The following is an 18,974-nucleotide window of genomic DNA, read 5'->3' on the forward strand; positions in this document are numbered from 1 at the left end:
TCATCTCAAATAGTCTCGCTTTGCCAGACCTTCCTCCACAGCGCTGCGTAGGAGGGTCTGGCTAGTCCACACAGCATTCCGGGATGGGAGAAAAACGTGCTCTGGTTTATTGGCATTTCTTTAAACCAATCACAATCGCCATGGCGGTGGGTGCTAAGCGCCGGACGGAGCCCCGGTGCCGCTGCAAAATAGCCTCGGGATGGAACTTGTTTTGGTGGAACATGTTTACGTTCAAAAGTTGTTTTAGTTGTGCAACAGAAAACTCAGATTGGACAGATAGTCTAGCTAGCTGTCTGGATTTACCCTGCGGAAGGCGACGGACATCCGGCTGAAAAGAAGGACATCCCACGCAATTTCCAGCAGCACCGGAGCAATCGTGGATATAGACTACACCTCAAACAACTACAGAAACACACTGCAGTGTTTTGACATTGACATCTTTGTATGATATGTGTATGTAACATGTACTGTATGTATGTGCTTCAATGTGTGCTATGTGTAAATGATGTGTGTGTGAGTGCATATAGGTCAACCTGAGGTCTACCTGCTCTGGATTTTCAAAGGTTATGACACAGTATATTATATGATGGGTCATTACAATTTGTCAAAAGATGTCTGATAAACAAGTGCTCAAAGTTACAAGTTACACCAATATGGACCACATTGCTTGCCATAGTATCTGGTATTTCTAATATCTTGCTACACTCAAGCAGACCTGAGCCAAATAATCGTTTGGGTTAAATGCAGCAAACAAAAAACTGTGAATTGCACCAAATGCTTGCTCGTGGGAAATTGTTGGGTCTTTGTAAATTATAGAGTGTGGTCTAGACCTACTCTATCTGCAAGTGTATTGCGATAACTATTGTTATGATTTGAAGACCTACAACCACCCTCAAGTATATTGTCAGCTGCTAAAGTGTATTCTAGGCCATTTAACGATGGCCGATCATTATAAAGGCAGTTTGATGTCATTCAGTTCGCCCTGAATCTCCACACTGGTATCACAGAGCAGCACATGTATATTTGTCAGCAGTGATGAAATGTACAGTAACTAAGTACATTTACTGAAGTATTGTACTTAAGTACAAATTTGAGTCTTTTCTTTTCATGCCACTTTCTACTCCGCTACATTTCAGAGAGAAATATTGTACTTATTACTCCACTACATTCATCTGACAGCTTTAGATACTAGTTTCTTTACACATTAAGATTTCTGCACACAAAACACATCTGAGCTAACGCCACCCAAACAGCTGACGAATTCATGTGACGCTTCAGAGGAAAGAACATCTCATCCCTCTAAAACACATGTGCTCCTTGCCTCTCTCCTCCGATGATTTCCTTGCGTCTCTCCCGTGCTTCCTCGGTGGGAGGGACTGAGACGCGAGAAAGAGAGAAAGGTCGAGGCGGAAATGACATGAGAAGCACCGATAGCCCTTAAAGATGCAGTAGGTAAGACTTATAAAACTAACTTTCTGTCATATTTTCTGAAACTGACCCTATGTTCCAGTAGAACTACATAAAGCAGGTAATAAAAAAAAAAATCCAGCTCCTCTGGCACCACCTACAGCCTGTAATGCGATTCAGATGCACCAATCAGGGCCAGGGGGGGGGTGTCTAACTACGTGTCAATCACTGCTCAGGCACACACATTCACTCTCCCCCGTGATGGGAGGGGCTTAGGAGACCGTTTAGGCTTTAGCAGAAAGGGGGGAGGGACTGAGAAGTTGTCGATGTTCAAATTTTTTGGATAAATCCTGGATCTTCACAATCCTACCTACGGCACCTTTAAATTGCCTCCTCGAGTCCTCCACTTGCCTCCTTTCCTCGCGTCTTAGTCCCTCCCACCGCAGAGGCACGGGAGAGAAGCAAGAAAATCATGGTAGGGGAGAGAGGCAACGAGCAAATGTGTTTGGAGGGATGAGACGTCCTTTCCTCTGATGTGTCACATTAATTCGTCAGCTGTTTGGGCGGAGTTAGAAACTCTTTCAGCTGCACGGCATCCGGGAAGGCTGCTCTCCTGTATCCTCGCCTAGAGCTCCTCAGCGATCCCTCCTCGATGCTCGCTCCTCGGAGGAGCTATCAACTAAGTTTGCCAGATTGTTGAAGTGTATTGTATAGTAGTACCTTTCGTGTCTCACTCCCCAGCGTTATTTCCTAGTGTATCTTCCCAGTGTTTTCTAGACCTATAGCCCGTTTAACGACCATGTCTTTCGCCTCCTGTTTTTGATACCTTTCGCCTGAGATTGTACTAAACTTCATTACCTTTTTACCTCTGCTGCTGATCGTGCTTTTGAGTCCCCTGAGCTCGCTGACACTGGTCCCATTCAATTACTGTCTGAAGTGTAGACACTGTTGGTGTGTGAGGGACAACTCGGATGACATCAAACTGTCTCCTACTGTTGTAAAGCCCATACTGTTCATGTTATATTGAAATGTTTTTATAGTATTTTGTTCATTCCCTGCCTTGTAAAATATATTTCTGATCTGCAGGAATCACTACTGCACATTTAACATGTAAGTAGAGGTTGCAGGGGCTGAGAAAGTCTGTTGATCTGTTGGGTATCATTACCTAATTTCAAATAATTTTGTGTTTTAATCTGTTAAATACATATTTGAGGAACTTGTAAATGTTTTCTGAGAAATCTGCCCAATAGTTTTACAAGTCAATGTTCATTTCAGTGACACATCTGTCTTTTATATATATTATTAGCATCAGAAAAGTCTTTGAAAGTAATGGTTGTACCTAAAAGACACTTTTAAACAGTCTGTTAGGTAGCAAAAGATTATTCCCCAATAGGTTTTGGCCCAGGTCTGCACTCAATACATTTAGCCCTTTCATGGGTATGTAGAAAGCACAAAGTCCACTTTAAACCTACATTGTGTCATTTTTTGAGTTGATTCTTAGCAAAAAACCCTTTGTTCTTTCACAAATATGTACTCATTCATGTGTCATTACTTCCACCAACTAATCAAAGTATTCTTGTAAGCGTAGAATCTGACATTTAGAATCATTCAGAATACATACGAGCGAGTCGCTCGAATTGCGGCAGCCATGTTGCGCCTCCACCTTTAAAATACATTAGTGGCACCGTGACGAATGCCAGCCGGGAGATTACGCGCGACTGCCGGGAGATTTGAAAGCCTGTTGAAGACGGAGGATCACGCCTATTCTCAAGGACATGTAACGGAGTTGCCAAGGAAGCGAAAAAGAGAATTAAAACGACAACGCGACAGGCAAAGCAACAAGACCACAGTTAAAATTGGAGTGGCTAGAACAGCTGCGTGTAAACGATGATTTTGGGTTTGGCCACCATAGCAGTTAAAACACGCTTGGAATGGGAAGGGCTAGAAAGTAATATTCAGTTGGTTGTCATATACAATATTACTGCTAGATGGGAGAAATTCTTACACAATGTAGCTTTAAAGTGGCAGACGCTTCCCCTGACAACCCACATGCATTCTCAGCAGCCAGGCTAGCCAGTCTCCTTTGCTTGTCCTGGTCTGTCTCCCTCACAAACGGAGACAGACATGTCTACATTCACACAACTTCAACAAATTGAAGTTAAAAAAAAAAAAAAACACAGAACAAAAATAAAAATAAAAACAACATTTCAATTCTCTGTTACCCACCGAATTTGCTAAAGAGGAAAAAGGGTTGGTCGATGCTACTGTTAGCAGTTGTTATTACAAAAAAAAACTGTACAAAGTTCAGTTCTTCCTCAAAAGAAGCTTTAGAGTTTGCCATTTGTCCAATCTTACAATCTGCACAAAGTTTGAGGGCAAGCAATCTATTTTTTTAAATTAAATTTTTCAGCAGTTTTCATATAAATATCATCACTTTATGGTCATCCATCAATCACTGTCATTTTCAAGCCTGTCTCTTTAATGGCCTTCCAAATATTCTGTATTTCACCATGGCTCACTTGTAAAGCCCACAACTGTCACATCTTTCAGGGCTGAACCCTGGCTATGCTAAAAGGCTAAGCCCCTTGTCACTATCGTTAAAGTCCTTTCACAAAGCGACTGCATATCCTGCGGAAAAGAGAGGCTGTCAAAAACTCAGAGGCAACCGTGTTCTTTTGAGAAATGACTTATCCCAAGCAGCCAGATCCTAGGAGGAAAGAGAGAGAGAACAGTCGACTCAAGGACAAGAGAGAATTTCAGAATCGGGGTTCACAGGTCATTATTAAAAGTCTCTTCCTGTTCTGTTCTGTTCTGTTCAAGGTTCCGGAAATGCAAATGGTTAAAGAGCTCCACTACAAGAGAGGCAACAAGTGTTTCATCTATTTTTCCTGGAGCTTGTGTCTGTGGGCCGGCTGCTGAAGCCTGTGATATCACCGTCCTCCTCCCCGCCACTTGCCCTTCCCTCCGTCCAGGGGTTGGACAAGTAACCATGGGCATCAATGCCGCAGAGGTGGCGGCTGTCTTTACTCCGGGCAGATAAATTGGTTTGGTCCAGGGAGCCTGTGCTGTTACATTTCTTCACCGGCGGGGGCGCCAGAGAGCCTGGGGTGAGCAGCGACGTCAGCGAGACGCTGTTTAATGTTTCTGACAAGGGCTCGCTGCTCAGGGTCTGGCGGCAGCCGTCCCCAACCGTCCCCGTGCCCACGTCCTCATCCGAAGGGTCCATGGAGTCCTGCCGGGGGCAGCCGGGGCTGGTGCTGCCGCCGCCGCAGCTGCTGCTCTGGCTTCTCTGATGCCCCCTGGTGGCTTGAAGGGTAAAAGTAGTACTGCGTCTCTTTAGTAAAGGCCGCCCCTGGTCTCCTGTGGCCGGTGCCCGGGGGTGTGAGGGGTGGCTGGGGAGTTCCAGATCTCGAGATGGGGACACACTGAAGCTGAGCCCTTCCTCTAAAGTGGTCTGCAGGCTGCCCTCTGAACTGCCTGTGGCCAGGGAGGAGTCACTCTGGGACGGGTGCTGCACACAGAGGAGGGAGGTGGTGAAAGAATATAAAAGTAGACAATTAGGTCTTTAGTACGCAAAAGATTATTACTGGCTTGCACCAATATGATTTTTTTTTTTAAATTAGGGTTAATAAGTTAAGCTTTTCATTTAAAAAAAAAAAAGATTATTCAGGTTTAAAGCAACACTAGAGAACTTTTCCCGCTTCGGTCCCCCTACAGGTTGGAAGTGGAATTGTCTATTACATTACATTATGCAAGTTTGCCAGATCGGGTAGCAGATCTGTAGTTCAAATGAACTGGACAGTGTAATGTAATGGACAATTCAGCTTCCAACCTGTAGGGGGACCAAAAAGGTAACAGTTCTCTAGTGTTGCTAAAAGACACACTCCTCTTCTAAAAGCGATATTACCAAATTTCATTTTAGACATTTATTTACTATTTTATTCATATATTACGCTACTTTTGTGAACCCAAGACTTTTGTAAACTCATTTCAAGCACCAAAACAATTGAGTGTAGGTATGTTTTCACAAGAGATTTGAAAAATGTTTCCACTTAAGGGCCAAATTATCTCTTTCTACATCGCTCTGAAACACGTTTGGGCATCACTACACAGAAAGCGGAGTTTGTTCCGAACATTTTTATATGAAACACATGGGGATCAGGTTATACTCAAAGGAAAATTCAAGGAGAATTAAAGAAGATATCAATAAATGCCCTTAGACCTCAGAGGGTTAAAGTTAATCCCATCTGTGTTCCACAATTTTAATAAAATCCTAGATCAATAAATTCAGTTAAATAACTCAAACCGAAGTCGTACATTATCTTAAATTCCCATAAAATACAGTATGACAAATTATTTTAAGTGTCGTTTATAACATATATTACTTGGTATATTACTTTACCATTAACCCTTGTGTTGTCTTCCCGTCGACCATGCAACTTTGAGTTTTTCTGGGTCAAAATTTACAATTAAAACTTTTTTTGGTAACGCTTTACTAAGGTATCTACATAAGAGTGACATGACCAGTGTTGGGCAAGTTACTTTAAAAAAGTAATTAGTTACAGTTACTAGTTACTTCTTCCAAAAAGTAACTAAATTAGTTATTCAGTTACAAATTATGAAAGTAACTAGTTACTTCAGAAAGTAACTATTGCGTTACTTTCAAGTACATTTTGAAATGCTCAAATGTGACCCCACCTCCACCTACCCCTCTTTAATGGAACTTAAAATACATGTGCATGTTCAATTATTTATGATAAATCTGAATATTATAATGAAATGGACACTTAATACAATACATTATTAACAGAAACAATGTACACAAATCTAAACTATTTTAATGTTACTGTGGGACAAAGTGAGACTAGCCTCCAATCAAATGCCATGTATGTAGATATTATGTTTATATAGTGGATCGATACAAATAACAACACAGCACCTCAACAGGCCACAACTGGGCAACATTAAATGATGCTTGTTAAGCACTATACCAAAAACAAATAACACATATATACACTCCTTGTAGTGCAAATAACGTAAGTGGCCTGATGTTTATACTTGTGCGCTGGTGTGTGCGTCGAGCTGGCATGTGTGTGTGTGTGTGTGTGTGTGTGTGTGTGTGTGTGTGTGTGTAGGTGGAGTAGGTGATAGAGCGAGGGAGAAGTGAGAGAGTGACAGCGATTAGCTTTGGAGCGGGTAGCGTCTCTAGAGTCATAGTGAGAGAAACAAAGTGTCTCCGCTGTTCTTTCTGACCACGGTGGGAAATCTGGAGCAGGAAAAGTTAATCCTCTCCTTGATTTCATAACGCCATACCTGTCTCTCTCTCATTGACTGACTCGCTCGCTTGTGTTGTTTGTTGTGTGTCTGACTATGCGTGCTTTCAAACACCCGCCCAACTCTACCTCTGATTGGCTAACCATGACATTTTACTCAACCTCAGCCAATCGTCAGCATTCATGCGCTTGTGTCGTGCACTGCCCACCAACAAAGGAAGAACAGTAAAAAAAAAAGTATTAGCCTCTCGGCTCAGACTCAGAGATCTAGTTGGTCTGATGAAAAAAAACAGCTTCTAATATAGTAACACGCCGCATTTTTTGGCAGTAATGGTAACGGCGTTATTAAGATGGGAAGAGTAATCAATTAGATTACTCGTAACTGAAAAAAAGTAACGCCGTTAGTAACGCCATTATTTATAACGCTGTTATTTATAACGCCGTTATTCCCATCACTGGACATGACACTGTTATTAACACATGACACCCTAACCCTAACCATAACATGTCATGACAACACCGAATGGCACTTACTAAAAGAAGCGTTATATTATGAACGTTCATGACTTGTTTATAATGTTTATGACACGTTCATGACAGTGTCATGTCACTCTTATGTAGATACCTTCAAGTAAAGTGTAACCCTTTTTTTTTTTTTAAACGCTTTGGTCGTCTTTTTCGACACTTTTGTCACTTTTTCCCCAAATTTTTTGCCACTTTTATCCCAAGTTTTGTTTTCACTTTTTCTGATGTTTTTGTCTATTTTTTCTGGGCATACATTGTGCAACAGGAGAGTGATGGAAATGTCAATCATTCATGGTCTGTGTTTGCCCAAATAATTGGAGAGAAAATCTAAATAAAGAAAAAAGAAAAAGAAATAAGGAAATACCTGTGTACCATGGGCATTTCACACAACCAGCGCTGCACTTCAAAGTTTGCTATCGTTTTCACTCGTTACACTCACTGGCATGACAGAAATGCTCAAATGTCCCTTTGAAACAATCCAAACACCATTCTGCTAGCTCCCATGTTTGCTGGCAGGTCTAACTTTCCTTTTGAGTTTTGTTTATATTTCAGTACAAATTATCTTCTACATAGATCTGACTATGAGTCGTTTCCTTATTTATTTTTTTCCAGGGACTGTGCTCATTTTACTCTATCCACGCTGCCTGTCAATGCAGCAATTATTATTATTTTTTTTCCAATTGTTGAAGGTTTTAAAAAAGCCCTTTAAAAAGATAGAGATTAGAGTTTAAATTGGATTTTGAAAAGGTGGAGCAAAAGGGATGATTTTAATCTTGGTTTAAAGATAAAAGAGAGGTTTAAAACATAACCTGTTCAAACCTGTTCATTCTGTGAGCCAAGAAGAACAGTGAGCACAGAGTCGGTATCAGGCTCAGGGCTGGCCTGGCTAATTGGACGAGCGCCGCAGAGCATTGCTGTAGCAGCTGAGGATCACAGAGGCACTCAGGCACAAGCTAAACAAACCAAACAGGTAGAGGGGAAACAAAGAAAAATCTGTCTCCATGGTTACACAGGAACTAAAAAAAGGCCCTTTCATTCTCGTTTTGTTTCGTGCAGAAGCCAACACAGGGGAGGTGTTAGATTCAATACGTATTAGATCATAGCTTTAATTATAAAATATATAAATAATTTATCTGCAGTTTCACACAACATTAGGACATCAAGGGAGGGTGGAAAATTTGCCAAAGGGATGTTCCAGCTCAGCTACTGCGGACAGATTTGTCAGTTGTGTGTGTTAGTGTTGGGAGTAACGTGTTACAAAAGTAACGCAATTACAGTAACGTATTGCTTTTTGCTGTAACGCAGTAATATAACGCATTACTAATACAATTTTGGTAATATTATACTCGTTACAATCTCAGTAACGCAAGTTACAACGCATTTTAACGCCACATTTAGTGGTGCATTGTTTTTTAAAGGATTCACCAACACCACGTATTCTATGGTTGAGATGACTGCAGAGACAGATACATTTGCGAGATGGGCATTATTTTCAGGAGTTATTACGCTGCGTTGAAGTGAGCTGTCCTGTTTCTGTTCCCGCGGTCAGAGCCAGAACCAGAGACGGTACGGACAACATCTGTGTCCCAACAGGTGACGGTACGTCAGCTCGGACAGCAGTGTGTCCGAACTGCTGACATATAGAAACATGTTGGGAATTAATGTTGAGGCTTGCTACATTTAATATCATTGCATTTTATCAGCCGTAGGGAGTAACTATTCCTGTAGTGGAATGGCTTCGAATGACGACCAAAAACGGTTGTCCTTTACTGTGACCATTTACTGTTCAATATGTTGCAGTTTTACAAACCAAAAAGTGACCAACTCAGCTTGACAAACGTCTCACAATCATCTCAGTAAGCTAGCAAGAGTACACAACAGACAACTTCCGTGTAGTCTACTTCAAAATAAAAGCACTTCCTGTGACTGTTCACAGTAATACTAAATTACTGCTAAATAAGGTTGTGTACATTTTCACATATCAGCTGTAAATCAAGTACTGTAAATAATGTAAATAGTGAGTTTTAATCACACTATAATTGACCATTTCCTTTAGAGTGTTTTAAACTAAACAACATAAATTTCTTATTCAAGTGCTTTAAACAAACATTTTACAACAATGCCGTACTTCAATACAATGTAAGGTACTTTTAATTGAATATTTTCATTTTCTCCTACTTTCCTATTGTACGTTTTACTTATCTATTTTTATAGCTTTAGTTACTTTGCATATTCATATTAATTATACAAAATATTATGAATAATCTATGATGTATTAAAGTGGATAAAGAGGAGACTTTATTGATCCGGTGGTGAAATTCACAAGCTAGCTGCCAAGTCAAACTTCCCCTGTTATTTTGGTGAAACTAACTCAAAAGTAATGCAAAAGTAGTGTAACGCATTCAGAGACAGTAATATTGTAATATAACTAATTACTCTCAAATGACAGTAACTAGTAATCTATAATGTACTACATTTTGGAAGTAACTTGCCCAACACTGGTTATTAGTATCTGTATTACTGTGTGTAGACATTTATTAAGCCACGTTACAGTATGAAGTTTCCAGATCACCGGTTTTTGGGTTCACACGCTCATTCTGCATTATACATCATTTGGCAAATCCCATCTGACTGCCTGCAGTGTTTTTGACGCATGACAACTTTGGTTCACTGAACATTCTCTTAGGAATGATCTATTTACACTGTTCCATCATGTCACTGATGTGTTGCACAGAGGTACTGATGTCAGGTCCTTATTTGTCTATCCATCCATCCATTCATCTGTCTGTAATACCTGAAAGCTCAAGGGTCTGCTGTTGGCTCCGGGTGAGCGGAGAGAGGCCCAGGAGGCTGGGGAGGGCAACCGGGACGGCCCTCTGTCTACTGGGCTAACGCCGTTCCCAGGACTGCCCGGGTGAGCCGCAGCAGCTGGGTGGAAGAAATCTACCGGAAGGTGGAAGACGGGTGAGGAACCGTCACCACCTCCACTGCAACTTCCTCTATCTCCGTCTGAAAAACAAAATGTCAGTGACAATTTTGCCATTTTTGTTTATTTTTGTGTATTTAGTTTTGTTTCCATTTTACTGTACCATTTCCTGTCAAGGAATAAATGCCTCTGACAATGTTAGCATTTAGACAATCAATAGACAATTGACACATTTTTATCTAGAACGCATAACTGATGCTTTATAAACACCTCAATGCAAGATCATCAAACACACTTACTCAATAGTATCATGTTTTGATAATGATCTCCTTAGAGAAAGGCCAGAAACGTTTTTGCCTCTCTCACAGTTCTACACTGGTTTAGGTCTTACCTAACAAGTCGAGACTACTTTGTTTTCCCATGGGGAGTTCTAGTGATGTGACACAAGTTTGAGTCCTGGGCCTCATTCTTTTCTGTCTGTACAAGCCGTCATCAGGTTCTGTTAAAGTTTTTATTATTATTATTTTTATTATTGCACCCAAAATATATACTATTTTGAAATTGTAAGACTTGCTCTCATCATTGCTCATCTAAGTAAAGACAATTTTAACGCTAAAAACAAAATATCAATGTTTTAAACTTTATACACTGTTTCATCTTAGTATGAAAGTTGTAAAGATGGACATGTTGCTCTAAAGAAAAACCCCCATTGTTTGAAAAACTCACTATATATATAAAAAAACAAAAATGTAACTCATTGGAGAAAAATCAAACATTCTATCCTAACCTACATTTAGCACATTTTAGAGAGTTTTAGAGCAAGTATTATAGTATCCCCCAAAACTCAGCATTTAGGAAATTAAATAATCACATTAGTTTGATCTTTTATATGGGTCTCTGAGATAAAGAATGAAGGCTAACACTTTATTTGAAGGGGTGTGCTTAAGACACCGTCATTATCATGAAATGACACCTGTCATGAACATGCAGGAGTCATTTTGAGTGTTCATGACTGTTGTCAGTAAGTGTCATTTGTTAAATTATGACACTTTAAATGCAAAGTTAGCATTGTCTGAGATGCCTCTGATTGGCCAACCCAGGTATTCTTACCCTAACCAATCGAACTCCTAGTGCCTAAACCTAACCAATCAAACCAAAAAAAGCAACGAGTAGGGAGGGACTTGTTGCATCGCAGATATTGATTAGCGTTTATTGTAGCCAATAGCACTGAACAGTGTTGGGAGTAACGCGTTACAAAAGTAACGCAGTTACAGTAATGTATTCCTTTTTGCTGTAACGCAGTAATATAACGCATTACTAATTAAATTTCGGTAATATTATACTCGTTACAATCTCAGTAACGCGAGTTACAACGCATTTTAACGCAACATTTAGTGGTGCATTGTTTTTTTTTAAGAATTCACCAACACCGTGACACATTTTTTCACAGGAAAAAATAAAGCCGTATTATTTTCCTGTCGCTGTATTCAATGGTTGAGATGACTGCAGAGACAAATACATTTGCGAGATGGATATTATTTTCTGGAGTTATTACGCTGTGTTGAAGTGAGCTGTCCTGTGTCTGTTCCCGCGGTCAGAGCCAGAACCAGAGACGGTACGGACAGCATGTATGTCCCAACAGGTGACGGTACGTCAGCGGCTGACAGACATGTCGGGAATTAATGTTAATGTTGCTACGCGTAAATATCATTGCATTTTATCAGCCGTGGAGAGTGACTATGCCTGTAGTGGAATGGCTTTGAATGACGACCAAAAACGCTTGTCTTTTACTGTGACCATTTACTGTTCAATATCTTGCAGTTTTACAAACAAGAAAGTGAACAACTTGAGCCTGACGGACATGTTGCATCTCAGTAAGCTAGCAAGAGTAGGTTACACAACAGACAACTTCCGTGTAGCCTACTTACAAATAAAAGCACTTCCTGTGATGGTTCGCAGTAAAACAAAATTACTGTTAAATAAGGTTGTGTAGGCTACCTTTTCTGCTGGAGCTGCTCCCCCCGCGACCCGATACCACATAAGCGGACGAAGATGGATGGATGGAGGCTACCTTTTCACAAATCAGCTGTAACTCAAGTACTGTAAATAATGTAAATAGTGAGTTTTAATCACACTATAATTGAACATTTTCTCCTACTTTCCTATTATACATTTTACTTATCTATGTTTTTATAGCTTTAGTTACTTTGCATATTTATATTAATTATACAAAATATTCATAAATTCACAAGCTAGCTGCCAAGTCAAACTTCCCCTGTTATTTTGGTGAAAGTAACTCAAAAGTAATGCAAAAGTAGTGTAATGCATTCAGAGACAGTAATATTGTAATATAACTAATTACTCTCAAATGACAGTAACTAGTAATCTATAATGTATTACATTTTGGAAGTAACTTGCCCAACACTGGCGCTGAATGTGTGTGAAGCTGGGTTTCCACCAAGCAGTTTCGGAGCGATTCAATCGGATTCAATTTATCCGCCATGCTAGCAATTAGCTGAGTCGGTGTCGCCAGACCGGGACTAAAAACAGCCTCCGAGACTTATGGAGGAGGCCAGTTTACGACTAACGTTACCGAGATAGTTTTCTTTCCGGATTTAGCTCTTTGCAGCCCAGGGCTGAGTCCGCTAGCTAGCTAATTGGACAGCTGTAACGTTACAACTAACAGAGCTAATGGCAGCTAACTATAATTGTTGTCTTCGTTAATGTGAAGTTGTCATAACAAAGACATCTGGGACAATGCTAACTTTGCATTAAAAGTGTCATAATTTACCGAATGACACTTAATGACAGTAACAATTACAGTCATGAACACTATAATATATATAATAATATAATAATGGCGGTGTCATGTCAGTCTTATGCACACCCCTTCAATTAAAGTGTTACCGAATGGAGTAAAAAATGTTGTTGGCAGAAAACAAATCATGTTAACAACTCAATGTCTTCAGTGACATCGTGTCTACAACAGTCTGTGATATTGTGTGCTGTTGAACAGTGCCCCTGAATTGACTTTGCCTTGTATCTCTCTACCTGTTCCCATGATGATGGTCATGTTAAGGGGGGGGGGAGCATACCATAAAATGTCATTCATCAACATCAGTGTATCTGCTGCTGGCCTCATCTATCACTGCATTCATTGCAGTGGAAGTTAATCAACGGTGTGGAATATGAGACACGTCCTTGTACGTCTGGGTTGGCTCCAGAGACGTTTAGAAAAAGCTTCTTATTTAAACGATACTATCAATGTCACGTCAAAGTCACGGTTTAATGAAATCGCGGTGGTTAAATACCAGTGAGGGTCACAAAGAACACTGATAAGGATAATAAGAAACACTAATGAAAGGTTATCCTGAGAGGGATTATTTTAAAATGATTGGATGATGTGGAAGATTCAATTGAACCATTCTGCTGCTGTTGGATGAAAAATGATCTACAAAAAGCAGGAAAACTACTTAGATTCTCATTTACATTTTTATTATTGAAAATATATAATGGGATTCTATATCATAGCACAAAAAGTTGAGAGTCTATGTACAAGAAAATGTACACCAAACATGCAACTATATTGTACTGGTCATTTACAGTGACTTTGACTGCATATATCATTGTGTTCAAAATGAGTTTAACGTCATGTTATATTTATTGTAAAGAAACAAATGTATGTTTATCTTTAGTGCGTCCCACCAAATTGCACTGTGTGCAAATGTGTCGAACATATTTTTCCTCCTCATAAAACAATTGCAAAGCAGATTTTTTACATGTTGCATTGTTTACATCCATGTTTGCACTTTTACTTTTTTATTACTTTCCTGCCTTTAGTTGGTCTTTTCCTGGCCTGTCACTGCCACCGAATAGTGGGGCTGATGGGGCTCATCAGTCAAATAGCAAAAAAACAGTGACAGGAAAGTGAACTGCGTTGCTGTGTGTCCTTGTGAGTTTATCAAACAAATCAAGGATCCACTCACAGAAACATTACTCCATGGCACTACTAAATTGTCAGAAACCTTGAACATGTTTTGCGTCATATTTACATATTACAACGTGTCATACGTGTCTTTGATACTTTTTACTTTGTCTGCTGTTTAAAAAAGTTTTTACACAATTGTTTGTTCACACTGTATTACTGTACGTACACACCGCCGCCGACTTGAGCTGCAAAGAAGCTCTGGCTGCCCGGTCAAGGACGCTTGTCAAAAAGTACGGGGAAGCTGTTTGACGCTTTGGCCGCTCTGACGTAGCAGCATTCTATGTTCGATCATGGAAAAAGCACAAGCAGCCACTGCACGGCCAATACATTGACACTAGAAACCTTTTATAAATTACATATATAATGACAGAATTTGTATTGGTTGTTGGTTGCAGCGGTGTCTGTTAGCAGTTAACTCAGCTGCTGAACCGCAGCAGCATGCAGGCAGAGCGAGCAGCCGCCAGCTGTTGATCCGTGCAGGACTTCACTGTGGGCGGCCTGTTTATAGACGATGTGACCGGCAGGTAACGTTAACTGGTCCCTGTACGCAAACAACGTCATATCATAAATGATAGGGAACACAGCAACGGAGATTTCTCAAAACTAATTTTTTTGTAGGAACGAAAGTTTACATCATATGTTTCTCCGGAATCAGCCAGCACGAAGGACATCTATATTCCGATTGGTTGCTGGCGTTTGCCGCTGCTTACCGCTGAACCGCGTCATAGCTCATTACCATAAAGTTGACTTACTTTCAACTTTCTGATTGACGCTCTGGTCGCTCAAAACGCTCAAAACGCGACGCCGACAGATTTGCCGCTCCTTGCAGCTGAGAGAAGCCAGCTTCCATTGAAAATGAATGACTTCCAGTATCTTTAGAAGCGCAAGTCGGTGGCGGTGTGTACGTACAGTGACTTTTTAATGAGTTTTAATTTTCCAATATACTTTAATGTCAATCAGACATTGACTTCGCCGCATAAATTGCCCATTTCTGCGCAAAATATGCGGGGCTTGCATTATTTCATAATCCCTGCATTTTCGTTGCAAAAAATTCCCATATATCTTAGCAGAAAGTTGAAAAATGTTGCGTTTACTTCACAGCAGCCATTTTCCCGTGTTGCCATGGGAACGTTATGAAGTGACGTAATTACGCAACGTGAACATCGTCGAAAAGCTGCAAACCCCGCGATGAAGCCATGATGAAATTTCATCGCATAAAATTGCATAAATATCCCGCATATTCCATCGCATTTTTTAAGAAAACGTTCCGCATAATCAAGGATTTTTGCCCGCAACAATCACAAAAAGGACTGTTATTTGGTCAAAAAGCAGAGAGAAATTGTTGAAGGAATATGTTTTACAGGCAAAATAATATATTAACATATTTACTAGAATGCATCACTAAGTATTTTTCCATTATGTTTCCTGAGGGAATCTGTGTTAATTCATTAATACCCATACTGTGACTACAATCATAATGCTAATAAGTGTATTAAGGTAACCAGTCGGTGGACATTTATCTACCAGAAACAAACTTTACAGGCATCTGGTAGTGGTGTATGAGTATTTCAAAGATAAGACTCATAAGAAATACAAGAGCATTGGTTGTTTGTTCAAATAACTTAAATAAAACTGGTTACGTTCAGCAACAAAGCATAGAGTATAGCAATGTATATAGTGACATAAAAACTGTTAGGGAGGACATTAGGGTGAATGAATGGGCATGCAAAGTGTCCGACCAAAGCAACACGCTAACAGAGGAATACAAGGAAAATCTATTATTATTTAGGTGTAAGAACTTAATTTCAGGACCTGCCACCAAGTATCTCACAGATCAACACATTCTCACCTCCATCATGTCAAAAAGCGACGCTTGGTCAGGTGCCTTTGGGCGTTTGTTATTGATGGAAAAAGTCTCCTTTAGCGTCATATTTAGACGCACTTGGTTGGGACTCTTGGCGTCACTTTTTGACGCTCTCGGGACTCGCGTCCCTTTGGCGTCATATTTAGACGGGCTTGGTGGGGACTCACTTTCTGACGCTCTGGGTTGGGACGTATGCTTAATTGACATGTGGCACAATAACAGGACAGTTAGGTTTTGCAAAAAGTCGTGGGTGGGGTTAAAAAAAGGTATGTTTCAGTGACAGGCGGGACACAGACCCCGGTCTCCTGGCTGAAAGTCTATCAGCCCAAACAACCTCCTTACGTGGATTTTCTGTCTTTTGTACTACTCACTACCATTGTCTTAATACAACGTCATCTTACAGCGCCGCGGCCGAGCTGCTGCTCTGCCCGGTGCGTCCCTGACCCTGAGAGACACTGACCAGGCCTCGGTATTTTACGAGTTGGGAGTGAGAACGGGTTGCACAGATTCATTCACTCTGGTTGACAGTACTTACTAATCATCATGGGCAGTCCGGTACCTGTGCAATGTGCCGGGCTTGGCTGCTCCAGCGACAGACTATTCAACTCAAACAACTTCTGGACCCCACACTCGCTTCCTGAGCTAGGGGGACGTAGTCCCCTGTAGCCCCCCTGGGTGGCCAACTCCTCCGAACTATGGGAGTCACTGCTGCCCCTCTGAGAGCATGATGGGAAAAGGAAGAGGGAGATTGAAGATAGAGGAGCAAGTAAAAGAAAAGTAGAGGGGAGACAAAAAGATTCAGAGAGAATAAACATGATATCCAGGTGCGGTGATGTTCACTGGAGTAAGTGAGTAAGTAAGAATATCAAACTGAAGCCTTTCATTTGGCCTTGCCAAAATGGAAATCTGAGTACAATTTGTTTCCTTTTTCATGTCCCTTCCTTTATCCATCTATACAAGTCTGATTAAAATTGGACGTGGTAATAAAAAACAGTAACTGCAGGCTTCAAAGCTTCAAACTGCTCGGCTGTTGATGTTGGTTGTAAACTGGATCAAATGAACTGGCCTTCAATAACGCAGCGATGAAACAGGCCAGGTGGAACCGCTGTGAGGCGAGAGCAAAGTGTTCATGGGAAGATGAAGATATAAAAGACATGCGCTCTCACACACACACACACACACACACACACACACACACACACACACACACACACACACACACACACACACACACACACACACACGTATCCATATCAAGGGCACGGAGGAAGGCAGGTGTTTTAATCAGGCGGTCGAGCATGTAAATAGTAATTAATGATGATTACCAAGATGGAAGGGGTGTGATGACATGAGCTGTAACTCCCCGACACCCCAGAGACATGTACCTGTGTGTAAGTGTGAGTGATTATTACAGCGAATGTTAATTTGTATGGCACATGTCAGATTGAAATATTAATAGGATATGGATACAGATGGATGGATATGATTTTCTAGTAGTCCCACACATAAACCTATGTTGCTTTCCTGTGGATACACTGTGAATATAGCATGATATACTCCTAGCCAAAAGTATGTGGATTAAGATTAGCACATACTTTATTGATCCTGCAAGGGGAGATTACATTTCCCCACCTGACCATTACACCCGTTTTGTGATTGAACATCTAATTTGAACACTGTAGGCATTATTATGCTGCTACTGTTTACAGGGGTGGAAGAAGTATTCAGATCCTAAGGTCTAACACCACACTGTAAAAATACTCAGTTACAAGTAAAAGTCCTGCATTACTTAAGTAAAAGTATGTAAGCATCATCAGGAAAATGTACTTTAAGTATTAAAGTAAAAGTACTCCATGCAGAGCAATCCTCACATTTTAGAAAACGTAAACGATCCAAACAGTTCTGTCAATCAACTAAGTGTTTAATCATCTAATCATTTCAGCTGAACTTGTAGGCCGTTATATTGATAATATATTTTTACATTTGAGTAAATGTACTTAGTTACATTCCACCACTGACTGTTTAACAGATGTTGGAACCTGGCTGCAAGGATTTGCTTCCATTCAGCCACAAGAGCATTACTGAGGTCCAACACACCAACACTGATATGATGCTGGGCGATAAGGTCTGGCTCGCAGTTAGCGTTCCAGTTAATCCCAAAGGTGTTGGATGGATTGAGACCAGGGCTCTGTGTAGGCCAGTCAAGTCATTTCACACAACACTGGGGAAACCATTTCTTTATGGATCTGGCTTTGTGCAAGAGGGCACAAATGCTGACCAAGCAAGTGGTGGGCATGTTGCTGTCTACTGATCATATTTAGACAATACAATTCCACTTAAAGTCAATAGATGATTTTGCATTTTAACTAACCTTAACTATATGTATGCAAACATATTGTGTATTTAGTTGTGTATATATATATATATATATATATATATATATATATATATATATATATATATATATAAACAATTACACAGAAAATACAAAATACATTGACACATACACACAACACTGCCAAGCCTAACTACTCCAACACAGACTGATTCTCCCATAAAGAATACTAACAAAAAATATATATATATATATACTGCAAACGTATTGTGTATTTATTATATATGTACAAGTGAATACACAATTCGTTTGCAGTATATATATATATATATATATATATATATATATATATATATATTATTATTATTTTTTAGTTAGTATTCTTTATGGTAGTTAGGCTTGGGAGTGTGTGTTATGTGTCAATGTAGTTTGTATTTTCTGTGTAATTGTTTTAAGGACCCCCTCGGAAATGAGATGATAATCTCAAGGGGTTATCCTTCTAATAAATACTCTGAAATACTCTGAAACAAACCTTAACTATGTGGATATGTGTATGATTTGATATGTTTGTGTGCAAGCCTGCCATGTGTCATATGTAACAGTATAGTCCATGGGAAATGACTATGTGTGTGTGTGTGTGTGTGTGTGTGTGTGTG

At 40.2% G+C, this 18,974-nt stretch overlaps 1 protein-coding gene across 1 annotated transcript in view; it reads right to left on the reverse strand.

The window, feature by feature from the left end:
* Positions 1–3,529: 3,529 nt before the first annotated feature.
* cacna1ib (calcium voltage-gated channel subunit alpha1 Ib) overlaps positions 3,530–18,974 on the reverse strand; it is a 208,259-nt gene continuing 192,814 nt past the window's right edge. The window contains exons 36-38 of the mRNA XM_078270804.1: positions 16,519–16,699; positions 10,000–10,214; positions 3,530–4,918 (exon numbers count right to left, since the gene is read on the reverse strand). Of these exons, the coding sequence (XP_078126930.1) occupies positions 4,283–4,918; positions 10,000–10,214; positions 16,519–16,699 (1,032 nt within the window). The 3' untranslated portion in view covers positions 3,530–4,282. The remainder of the gene's footprint in view (positions 4,919–9,999; positions 10,215–16,518; positions 16,700–18,974) is intronic.

The sequence above is a fragment of the Sander vitreus genome, chromosome 2 (genome assembly GCF_031162955.1).
Source record: "Sander vitreus isolate 19-12246 chromosome 2, sanVit1, whole genome shotgun sequence".
Classification (NCBI taxonomy): Eukaryota; Metazoa; Chordata; class Actinopteri; order Perciformes; family Percidae; genus Sander; species Sander vitreus.